Source organism: Pygoscelis adeliae, unplaced genomic scaffold (assembly GCF_000699105.1).
Source record: "Pygoscelis adeliae isolate BGI_AS28 unplaced genomic scaffold, ASM69910v1 Scaffold117, whole genome shotgun sequence".
Lineage (NCBI taxonomy): Eukaryota > Metazoa > Chordata > Aves > Sphenisciformes > Spheniscidae > Pygoscelis > Pygoscelis adeliae.
In genome coordinates, this window is record NW_008825270.1 from 4,569,525 (window position 1) to 4,579,451 (window position 9,927).

The window sequence follows — 9,927 nt, forward strand, 5'->3', positions numbered from 1 at the left end:
GGGGGCGAGGTAACTTTCTGGCGGTTTTCACAGCGTTCGCGCGGCCCTAATGGGGGTCTTTACTTGTCCGAGAGTTAGCTTGCCTTCCCTTCCCCCCCCGCCCCCGAAGCGTGAAGTCGCTGTCAGTTGTGTATACGGGTTGCCCGGTCCCAGGCGCTGTCATGGCATCCGCGACCCTGTCAGGAGGAAGGAAGGAAGGAAGTATTGTTTGCGCCGTCGTCACCTATAGCCTGGCGTACGGCAGGCCATTGCTTTGGTAGTGCAAAATATGCATGGAGTGTAAGACGCTTTACTGGTCCTGCACCTCTCTTTCTTTATAGTGGAGATGCCATGGATGCAAAGGGGAACTTTGTGTTTACAAAGAAGGATGTGAGATTTACGGTAGTCTTTAGCTGCTGTTGGCGTTTCTTTCGTGACTTGGCACCAGTCCTCTGGGAATTGTGTGGGGCGATGGGGGCAGCCGGTTCTGCTGGGCCAAGAGGGCAGAGTAGTTCGTCCATCCATATCCTGGTGCTCTGCGTGGTCACTTCGGCGCTCGGGGCTGCAGCTTCTGAGCACCTTGACTGTAAGGATCAAGAGCTTTAACTGAAGCGGGAGCCCATTTGCAGGATAGGTGTGTACTTGCTAAAGCTGGAAAAATAGTACCGATGTGTGCTGTGCCAATTGCAGTTCCTCAGCCTCTTACAGATTAATGTATATGTACTTTTAAGACAGAGCAGAACTACTGTAAAATAACAATAAGGGTATAATTAGGACAGGCCACCAGCAGGGATGGGACGGACTTGTCCAGCTAATTAGGGATGTAGACACTACTTCCTGTGAACAGAACTTGAGCAAAGAACTTAGGAGTCCTCCTGTGTCAAGCAGAGCTATTGTAAGAAAATGCATGTTTGACAAAGTAAAGCATGGAAGAGTAATTGTGGATCTCTTGGAAAAAAAATCCTGTCTTTGGGAAACACTGTACTGGAAATCATGTTCAGTATTAATTGAAGAAATTTGTGATATCGGTCACCACGGCTGATAGTTGAGGTGTAAAAATAAGTTTAAAGCGAATGCAAGCAGCCATCTATTTGCTCCTAATGCTGTCAAGAGCCACGTTAAAGAAGAACTCTTTTCTATAGAAATCCTCTGGTTCAGAAGCTTTTTCGACCCACAAACTGCTTGGATCTCTGCAAACAATCTCTGGTACCTACTAAGAGGTGTTATCTTTTAGATTAAGTTCTCCTTGCCACTTGGGAAACAGTGGCTAACAACATATAGCAGGTTATTTGCATGCTGAAGATACCTGGCACATTAACAAACTGAGTAAGACCATCAGTTACCTCATTTGGTTAGCTTGGAGGATGGGTGGTTATGTCTGGCAGACTCCTCACACATCTCTTTTGGTAAAAAAAGTTCACCTTACTTGATACCACTGCACAGATTCATCATGTTGGTTTTGGATGGTAATTAACTCCTCCTGATGATATGAACTGCTGTCTGTGCTCTTTGTTTGTATGGTACTGTAATCCTTTTTCCATTTAGCCCAGCTATGGTGCTGCCACATTCTTTTGACTTTGCGAGTTTCCTAGTGCGGTTGCTGGACTTTTCACTTGAATAACCGTTGCTGCATTTCTTCGTGTCAGTGAAATGAGTGGTGAAAAGATATGCACATCTCCCAGTTCTGCTGGGATGTGATGCTCACTGTACTGGAAGTTTGGTATATATTATAATTTTAATTATGCCAACTTCTCATTTGTTGTTTGAGATTCTGAAGCTCAAGCAGAAGTTTCTGGCTGCGCTATTTATATTCAGTCTAAAATATGCTGGCCTCCTACCAATATGTTTGATTTTTCCCTGTACCCTGAAGTACTGCATAATCTTGTTAGTGGAGAGAGAAAGCCATATAATTATTGTGATTTTACAGATTGCTGGAGGTCTGATCTGTGCAGCACTATGGACTCGTCAGAAGAGACTGGAGGCTCCTCTGCGGAAGAGAACTACTTTGTGAACTACACCTTCACTGACCGCTCCCACTCAGGCCGTGTGGCCCAGGGTATTATGAAATTATGCTTGGAGGATGAGCTCTTTGCTGATGTTACAATATCAGTGGAAGGCAAAGAATTCCAACTGCACCGTTTGGTCCTCTCAGCTCAGAGTTGCTTTTTTCGTTCTATGTTCACTTCCAACCTAAAGGAGGCCCACAACCGGGTGATTGAGCTGCAGGACGTTAGCGAGAGTGTCTTTCAGCTCCTTGTGGACTATATTTACCATGGGACCGTAAAGCTGAGGGCAGAGGAGTTGCAGGAAACCTATGAAGTGGCAGACATGTACCAGCTGACTGCCCTTTTTGAAGAGTGCTCCCGTTTTCTGGCCCGTACGGTGCAGGTTAGGAACTGTCTGCAGGTTATGTGGTTGGCAGATCAACACAGTGACATGGAGCTCTACACAGCTGCCAAACACTGTGCAAAGTCACATTTGTCTCAACTGCAAGACACAGAGGAGTTCCTACACTTGCCTCTCCGCCTACTGACAGACATCCTTACAGGTAAGGAGTTCTCAGGACTAGCCAGATGTGGATGTAGACTTGCAGAGAGTCTATCAGGGACTGAACAAAATAGATGGAAAGATCCAAGCTTTCATAATCACTGTCTATTCAGAGGCTTAGCTAAGCTAAGCAAAGCAAAACATCCTGGATGACTTAATCAGAAAATAAACTATTAACTGTTACTGGACATGAAGCGTCTAAGCTATAGAAAAGGGACATAGAGGATGCTGGTAATTCCTAGCAGTTCCTGAGTCAACAGGTCAGAAGCATTACAGGTTTTGTAAGCATAACTTAATAAATTTCAACAACTTGTTGTATTTTTGTTTGCATTAAAAGTAAAACAAAGAAGCCTTACCAGAAATGAACATCTTATGAAAGTCTTTTTTTTTTCTTTAGTTCTTAATCATTTAACATAGTAATGCAACAACTCAACGTTTGTAAGAAGGCTTGAGCACAAGCCTTATTTTTAGACTACGTTAGTGTTATTAACAATTGTATATAATTGTTAGAACTATTTAGGCTAGGCACTCAGCTGACTGAAATAGAGGCATTGTAACGTCTTAGGTAATACAGTAATTACCCTTCTGGTAAAGGTAATGGCCTTCCACAGTAATGGATGCAATGACTCAGGGTTGTGAAGGTGTGTCAACACATCAACAACTTAGTCCAACTGCCACCAATCCTTAAAGATTCTCTACTGCCCTAGTAAGTACAGCCAGTACTTGAAAACCTCTCCATGATGCTGCAGTCACAACTCCCATTTTTGTGCATTTATGTATCGTTGCTAGAGGAAGCATCAATGTAGAAGCAGCTCATACATTCAAATGTACTGGACTTGGGATCAGAGAGATTGCCCCTTTCTTGCTTTAATTAAATAATTTTGTAAATGAGTAAATAACTATACTTTGTGTGTCATGTGTTTTATGTGCTGTTACAACAATAAAACTACCATGACTGGCTTCTTTGGAATACTGGCAAATCTGTCTGTAAGACTTAAAATAGCCTTTAAAGTTGATGCTATGCATATGAGAGTCTTTACAGATATTGCATTGTGTTATCTCTGTTGCATCTGAAGAAATTCACAGTCAAAAACCTATTGAGAGTATGTACTGATAGCTCAAAAAAGCTATCATAAAATTAGAGTAATTTTGATAACTATCTAGCTGAAGTTTTTAAACTAAGTTGTGACTTCATCAAATAAAAAAATCCTAAAATTATGAAATAAAGCTATAGAGGTCAATCACCCTTAACTCGCTCAGTAAAACTTTTTTCCCATGCTTCATCTATTTCCATATATAGAATCACATTACTCAATATTTATGCTGAAGCTTAGCTCATAAAATGGATTATAATCTGAAATATACTCCTACTGCTGGCAGGGAAAACCTTTTTCTTTTGCAATTCCTGCATCTTTGTTTAGTTAATGGAGAATTAAATAGAGGAAGCTATTAGTGGCAAGGATTAAAATTAATGCCATGAAATAATAATTTATTAAGCTTACCTTTTGTTGCACTCTAGCACCCATTTCAAAATCAAAGTTTTTCCATTTAACCACTACATGTGATGGATAGCTTATGGAAATCCTTTTTACTATTAAACAGAGTTGAAATACTTGCTTTTGTTCCACACTTTTCCTCCTCCCTTCCACTATAGAGAAAAATGTTGGAATTTGTCTGATGCCTTCAGCATCATTGAATTCAGGGTTTGTCATGAGAGCAGACTACAAAATCAGAGCGCCTTCATAGGGAAGCCTCTCAATGAATACAGGCATAACTGCTGGCTTTCAAACTGGAAGTGAATACCTAAAATCTTCTAGCTAATGTACTGATGATGATGATGTAATAGTTTGTGGCATAACCAAAACTTCCAATTATGTCTGGAAAGAAATCAAAATCTGATGCAGTCTGTTGAGTATTTCCTACTGTCACACTGCTAAGGAAAGCTATAGTAGCTCATTGGGGATTTCCAAAAGTTAAGAGGATAGCAGCAACACCAGATGTTCAGTCTTGAGGGTCAGCTGTCTGACAGTGCTCAGAGAAGGAAAATTTCTGCAGATGACTTTTGCTAGATAGGTTTCTAGGACCAGCCAGAAAGAAAGGCAGCTGCTGAGATTCTCACGTAAGAGAATCTTTTTGCCTAAATGCTTAAATAAGATAATGTTTTTCATTGTCACAAAGCATGTCAGTTCTCTTTCCTGCCCTCTTCTCTCGGACATAGGTTCCCTTGCTGAAACTCATCCAAAGTGCTTACAATCCGGCAGCTCTGTCTTCTGATATTCATCCAAACTGATTTCATGTAGATGCCTGGCTGGCAGTGCTGATCATACCTGCCAAAATCTATAAACCTCTGTACCTTTTTTTCCTCTCTAGAAAGTAGGGTTTGTGGTAGGAGTGGGGGGAGGGAGTCACAGGAAAAGGATGTTCCTGAGTACACACACCTTTGTCTAGATATCTTAAATGCCTTTCTGTCCCCAAACCGCAGATGGCGTTCCATGTTCTCAGAATCCAACGGTTGCCATAGAAACCTGGATCAACTTCAACAAGGAGGAGCGAGCGGGCTTTTCAGAGACACTGCGATCGAGTCTGAAGGTATAAAAAGACCTTCTGTTCTGGGGTTGGTGTAGCACTTGCTGGTTTTGCACTTCCAAGGCAGGGTATTCTGCTCACAGGTGTGACTTGAAAGTTGCAAAACACAAATGCCAGTGAAATTCATGGTGCTTGCGTGAGGAATACTTTCATTGTCATAAATAGCAACCTCACTGACAGCTTTTTTTTTTAATTTAACCTGAGGCTGCTTTCACTAGTGATTTGAGCAATGCCACAAATAACTTTTTCACCAGATGCTCAGTTACTAAAGAGACCATTCAGAAATCTGAGTTTGGCATTCCCCTTATAAAAACTCTACTCCGTCAGTGATATAACCAGCCCTTACCTAAACTGCAGACACTTGGGTTCCAGTGAAATCTGTTGCTATTCTGCTATGTCAGATATGACTGGTAACTTGAAAACGCTTTGAGGCTCCAAATCCTGAACGCTGTAGGGTGGCAGGACTTGGGAAGCAGGTCACACACCTCAGGCTCACAGGTGGGTCCTAAAATGCTGAATAATTCGGTCTTAGGTATCACTGATGTTTGTGTAAACAGGCCTAATTCTGCTGACACAGTCCTCTTTTTTCTCAGGTTATTGGAGAAAATGTTCACATCTACCTGATTGGAAAGGAGTCGTCACGTACACATTCACTCGCCGTCTCTCTGCATTGTGCTGATGATGACTCCATAAGCGTGAGTGGCCAGAACAGCCTGTGTCACCAGATCACTGCAGCCTGCAAGCACGGTAGTGACCTATATGTCGTTGGTGGCTCCATTCCACGACGCATGTGGAAATGCAACAATGCAACTATAGACTGGGAATGGTGTGCCCCTCTGCCCCGTGACCGGCTCCAACACACCCTTGTCTCCGTGCCAAGCAAGGATGCAATATATTCACTGGGGGGTAAAACTCTACAGGACACGCTCTCTAATGCTGTCATATATTACAGAGTACGAGACAATGTCTGGACAGAGACCAGCCAGTTGGAAGTGGCAGTCTCTGGAGCTGCAGGTGTAAACCTTAATGGTGTCATTTACCTGCTGGGCGGGGAGGAAAATGACTTGGACTTCTTCACCAAGCCCTCTCGTCTAATTCAGTGCTATGATACCAACACAGAGAAATGCCACGTGAAGCCATACGTACTGCCTTTTGCAGGGCGCATGCATGCTGCTGTACACAAGGATGTGGTGTTCATTGTAGCCGAGGGGGATTCACTGCTATGCTATAATCCCCTACTGGATAGCTTCACCCGGCTATGCCTGCCAGATGCCTGGAGCTCAGTACCATCCCTCTGGAAAATTGCCAGCTGCAATGGCAGCATCTATGTCTTTCGTGACCGCTATAAAAAGGGTGATGCAAATACTTTTAAACTTAACCCAGCCACCTCTGTTGTAACAGTCACAAGTGGCATCAAAGTGCTGCTCACTAACCTGCAGTTTGTCCTGGCCTAAGCGGGAAAAACAGGCCCAGTGATAGAAAGAGCAGCAACTGTGTTCTGCTGTGCAGCTCAGAGGCACCCACCACCCTCAGCACCAGTTCCAATTACTACGAGCTCACAAGATCCAGTAAAGACCCCATCCTCTATACCTGTGCAAAGGAAGTGCAGGCTTTCTGGCTGTGGGCTTATTCTTTTACATAGCACTAGTAAAGTTGAACTGCTGCATCTTAGATTTCAGATGGACTAAATGCTATTACTTTGATCCCTTGATGATAAGCTGCTTGTGTTTGAGGCCCAAACTACAACAAATGGCTTTTTTAGCCTGGAACCAATCCGCCAGTAACAAATCCTCTAGCATATGGACAACATCCTCCTTGGCCCAGACTGCTAGTTTTAACTGCCTGGGAGACTGTGTGTTGCTGCCATGTCAGTCACAGAGTTAGATGTGCACTGTGTACTCCAGGGATGTCCCCATTTAAACATTCCTGTGTCCCTGTTGCAGAAGGAGGGACTGGCAGAAATATTTACAGCAGACAGATTCCAGACCTGACCCCAAGACCTTTAGTAGGTTGCATTACTCAGCGCTTCTCCTAGACGAGTGGTAACAAACTGGGAACTTGCTTACTGCTCTGTCATCGCCTAGTGTGAAGAGGGAGATCGTTTTTATGAGCATTGGCTTCCTTTTCTGTACAGGGAATCCCCACCTGTAATCATAACATAGTGTTGGTGAAAGACGGAATTAAGACCACTTCCTCCTACCCCTCTCTGTTGGCACTGTAACCCTTTGGGTAAGAATCTGAATAAAGTCTCTGCTGAGACAAAGTTTTCTTTTCCTTTGCTGCAAATATTATAGAACTTCTTGTGGATCGCAGTTCGGCTCAGCACTGATACTGTGTGTGGGAGAGAAGAACTATGGGGCTCCAAGAGAACTAAGAGATTAGCCATAAGGAAAGAAAGCTTTAATGAAACAGCCCAACCTCCCCTTTGCTGTAATTTATGTAAAAACTACTTTATTCATGGTCAAGAAGTACAACGCTTAAGCCTTCAGTAGATCATTAAAACACAAGGTTTTTTTTAAAGCAGCTGAGACGGAGATTTTGATAGTTCTTACTGACGCTCTGCAGTTGTCCCAGCAATGATATTCCTGTGAAATGTCTCCAGGACCTGGACTTGCTTGTGCCGAATGAGGATGTGGGGACGGATCTTGGCAATAGCCTCTATTGCTTCTTGAGGGCTCCAGTGATGCAGCTGAAAAGGCAGAAACCCTGAAAGTGAAAATCCATTCCATCCCTGCAATGGATGTTAATGTTATGGAGCCTTCCTGGAGGCTACAGGCAACATTAGTTGTTAGAAAACTTCTTGCTGCTTTGCCCCTTCTGTTTACTTCATGTTCCTCTCAGAGGGGCCTGAATGTCAATGCAAGTTCATGAAATGAGTCCCTCAGTTAGAGGATGGTTGCTGCCTGGGACCTCCATTTTCTGTCTCACTCATGCTTCCATCATGTTGTGAACAGTTTCCTGTCCTAGTCCCACCAGACCACAGCAAGAGTGCAGCTTGCTTTTTTTTATTTTTTTAAAACTTTACTAGTACTCCCATCGCGCTTCAGCACTTAGAAAATTTTCCCTTCAGCACTAAGGGAAAATTTTCCAGGGAGCACTTAATAACACCAACAGAAGAATCCACAGGTGGGATTTTGTTCTTAGTGCTGGCTTACCCAGTTGGGTCTGTAGAGGAACTCAGAAAACCAAAGTCACTTCTCTTGATTCTGAATTGTATTTACTGAAAAGCTTAGAAAGGCTCACCATTTCAGTTAACCAAGGAGAAAATCTGAACAACAAAAATGGATGCTTATCTGCTCAGTGAACCTACCCTCACGAGTGACTTGTTATTCCCATCTCAATCTGTTCCTCCATAGAAAGAATTAAGAACGGCAGAAGCATTCAAAACCTGTTGAGAACTTACTGTGTTAATCGCCCAGAAAACTGAGCAGCTTCCTGAAGTCTGACTGATCTGCCAGAACCAGCAACAGATGCTATCAGACCATGTGTTTCAAAGCTTTGTTCCAATAACAGTTTCTCTTTCCCATAAGATCAGAACATCTTTGCCAGTGCCTGTGCTAATAACTGAGGTGCCAGAGGCAGACTGTACAGAGGAATGAAAAGACTACTCACAATGGCAGCTATATTGCAGCTTCACCACTGTCTCATTGCCAAGGAAGCATTATCTTGACAGTATCATAAGTGCAGATGAACAAGGTGTGCAAAGATAAACTAGATTATCAAAGAAAGCTTAGACCGCAGTTCAGCAAACATTGTTTTGCTTGTTCATTCACCTTGCATTTGCCACGTTCTACAAAACAGCAACATAAGTTTGGGGCCTAGCTATCTACCTCTTTTCAAATGGGTGTCCAGTCCAAACTCTGTAAATCGTGGAATATTAATGCACCTGTACACGCTCAGGTTTCTCAAGCAAAACCAAATTGTAAAGGTTGGCTGTACTCGCCCAGACTGTATGAAAATAAACCCCATTTAGTATAGAAGCCTTCTTACTTGAACTAAATATGCTGCCACCATGGTGGCACTGCGGGAGCGTCCTGCCTTGCAGTGCACATAAACACTGTTACCGCACGCTCGGTGTTTCAGTATGAATTCAACACCCTTGTGGAGGTTTTCCAAGGTGGGGACTCCAGTTAGATCCACGGTGCTGAGACGCAGTTGCTCCACTCCCATTGCCTTCCATTCCTGAAATTGAGATGGCAGATTCGATCAGTTAACTTTTTTGGTTTGGTTTTTTTTTTTTCCAGAAAGAAAACCCAGAACTTGTTGAGACGGTTGGGAAATTCAGTGGGGTTGTAAACAGACTTTGAATGTCAATCCTTTAGATCAGGTGTATGAAAACTTTAGTGCTGGCTATCAGAAAGGAGAAGTTAAAGGGAACTGGAAAGATGTGGTTCAGCTAAAGGAAAGGAGGTGAGCTGGGATCTCGTCCCAAAAAAAGGCATTCTTATATGTGCATAGCGATGCGCATGGAATTAATGCTCCTCTTCCCTCCCCTCCTCTCCACCGCTGTAGCTGTCACATTTTACTTGCATCCTCACGTTTTACTGGTTTGTCGCATAGTTTTAGAAGTCGGCTTAGGTACGAAGAAGTCACATCTTCGCCGTCAGAGGACTTGGCGGTCGCTGCCAGGATCACGGCAGGAGGCGGCTAAAGCCTCACCTGCGCAGGGACGAGCGACAAGAGACCCTTCCTGGGGGGGCACCGGCAAGCTCCCCGGGCCGCCGGGCTCACCTGGGCGGAGCAGCAGAGGAAGCGGGTCTCGTACTCTTCGTTGAGGGTGACCACGGCGCGCACGTTCTCCTCCACCACCAGCTG

At 43.8% G+C, this 9,927-nt stretch overlaps 3 protein-coding genes across 3 annotated transcripts in view; 1 reads left to right on the forward strand and 2 right to left on the reverse strand.

The window, feature by feature from the left end:
- NDUFS3 (NADH dehydrogenase (ubiquinone) Fe-S protein 3, 30kDa (NADH-coenzyme Q reductase)) overlaps positions 1–504 on the reverse strand; it is a 9,103-nt gene extending 8,599 nt beyond the window's left edge. The window contains exon 1 of the mRNA XM_009329741.1: positions 381–504. Coding sequence (XP_009328016.1) covers positions 381–504 — 124 coding nt within the window. The remainder of the gene's footprint in view (positions 1–380) is intronic.
- Positions 505–1,908: 1,404 nt separating this feature from the next.
- On the forward strand, positions 1,909–7,375 carry KBTBD4 (kelch repeat and BTB (POZ) domain containing 4). The gene is made up of 3 exons (XM_009329699.1): positions 1,909–2,527; positions 5,009–5,115; positions 5,706–7,375. Exons 1-3 carry the CDS (start codon positions 1,936–1,938, stop codon positions 6,564–6,566), a joined length of 1,560 nt encoding a protein of 519 aa, XP_009327974.1. The 5' UTR covers positions 1,909–1,935; the 3' UTR covers positions 6,567–7,375.
- A 119-nt stretch (positions 7,376–7,494) lies between these two features.
- PTPMT1 (protein tyrosine phosphatase, mitochondrial 1) overlaps positions 7,495–9,927 on the reverse strand; it is a 9,944-nt gene continuing 7,511 nt past the window's right edge. The window contains exons 2-4 of the mRNA XM_009329742.1: positions 9,844–9,924; positions 9,103–9,294; positions 7,495–7,801 (exon numbers count right to left, since the gene is read on the reverse strand). Coding sequence (XP_009328017.1) covers positions 7,661–7,801; positions 9,103–9,294; positions 9,844–9,924 — 414 coding nt within the window. The 3' untranslated portion in view covers positions 7,495–7,660. The remainder of the gene's footprint in view (positions 7,802–9,102; positions 9,295–9,843; positions 9,925–9,927) is intronic.